Source organism: Amphimedon queenslandica, unplaced genomic scaffold, assembly GCF_000090795.2.
Source record: "Amphimedon queenslandica unplaced genomic scaffold, v1.1 AMPQUscaffold_12943, whole genome shotgun sequence".
NCBI classification, from domain to species: domain Eukaryota; kingdom Metazoa; phylum Porifera; class Demospongiae; order Haplosclerida; family Niphatidae; genus Amphimedon; species Amphimedon queenslandica.
This window is the reverse complement of record NW_003546821.1, coordinates 53,632-54,879: the sequence shown is the minus strand read 5'-3', so window position 1 is coordinate 54,879 and position 1,248 is coordinate 53,632. Positions and strand designations below refer to the sequence as shown.

The following is a 1,248-nucleotide window of genomic DNA, read 5'->3' as shown; positions in this document are numbered from 1 at the left end:
ACTAATAGTTGAACTGTGTTTTGAATCAGGTTAGTATTAGCTCGTTCAGTTAGTGACTTACTATATAAGGAAGCAATTAATAATAATAATTAATAATTAGTTAATAACGTACTCATTCCATTTATCAATTATATCTTGAATTGAGTTCAATATTTGTTTGAACAGGTGCCAGTGATCCACTGACCAGACAAACTTTGGATACTTCTTCTTCCCATGTAACTGATGAGGCTTAGGAGCCATCACTGTAATGTTAGTATCAGTCTTAGTATCAGTCTTAGAATCAGTGTTAGTATCAGTGTTAGCATCAGTGTTAATATCAGTGTTAGTATCAGCAGTGTTAGCAGTTAGTGTTGATTCCACAAGAGGTGATATTGGTTGTGTTGATTCTGCTCCAGTTATCTCAAGGCCAGTAGTACTGGCTGTGTTAAAATCCGATAATGATATTTCTGACTGTGACTCTAACTCAGAATCATCATCTGTTACTCTAAACAAATAACAAATAATTAATATAAATATTATCATTATTATAAATACTACAGTTTCATTATTATTATTATCATTATTTACTTTGATCTAGAAGCAGTTCTTGGTCTCTGCAAAGCTCTCACTGATAGAGGAGTGAGTGATGACTGACTGTCAGTTTTACCAGCTGGTGGCTCCCCACCTTCAACTGGTTTAACTGAAGATGACAAGTGCCTGTGGGTAGCTAGACCTTTCTTTACCCTCTACAAAAATAGATGACTAATAAATAATAATAGGGGCTCCTGACAATAATAATTTACTAATATTAGCATTATCATTATTATTTTAGCTTACAAATGAGTGAATGGTAGCAGCTAGCTGTGTCCATAGTCTCCATCCTTCTTCCTCTTCTTTCATAGCATACATCAATAGAGTATGGAACAACTGATAGAGCAATGACTGGAGACTGTCAGAATCTGTGATATAAAGAGGAGGATGAGCCAAGATGGAGGAAAGGGAGAGAGGTTTAATTATAATTATTGCACCTTCATTATCATTGCAAAACTTAAGTAACAACTCCTTCCAGTCAGCAATCTTGAGTACTGCCCTGCAAAGTAACATAAAGTATATCATTATTATTATTATTATTATTATTATTATTATTATTATTATTATTGTATATCTCTCTACTAACAGACAGTTCTTATTGTTTTGAGTACAAAGTGTATTGATGTATGTTAACAACTGAAGCTTCATTGAGTCTTCCTTTAGCAGACTGTCTTCATT

General features: G+C 33.5%; 1 protein-coding gene across 1 annotated transcript in view; it reads right to left on the bottom strand.

Annotated features, from left to right (window-relative positions):
* LOC109586115 (lipopolysaccharide-responsive and beige-like anchor protein) overlaps window positions 1-1,242 on the bottom strand; it is a gene marked incomplete at its 3' end in the record, with an annotated part of 3,190 nt that extends 1,948 nt beyond the window's left edge. Inside the window, exons 1-6 of the mRNA XM_020002286.1 lie at window positions 1,157-1,242; window positions 1,008-1,069; window positions 817-938; window positions 568-725; window positions 113-484; window positions 3-60 (exon numbers count right to left, since the gene is read on the bottom strand). Coding sequence (XP_019857845.1) covers window positions 3-60; window positions 113-484; window positions 568-725; window positions 817-938; window positions 1,008-1,069; window positions 1,157-1,218 — 834 coding nt within the window. The remainder of the gene's footprint in view (window positions 1-2; window positions 61-112; window positions 485-567; window positions 726-816; window positions 939-1,007; window positions 1,070-1,156) is intronic.
* Window positions 1,243-1,248: the final 6 nt, after the last annotated feature.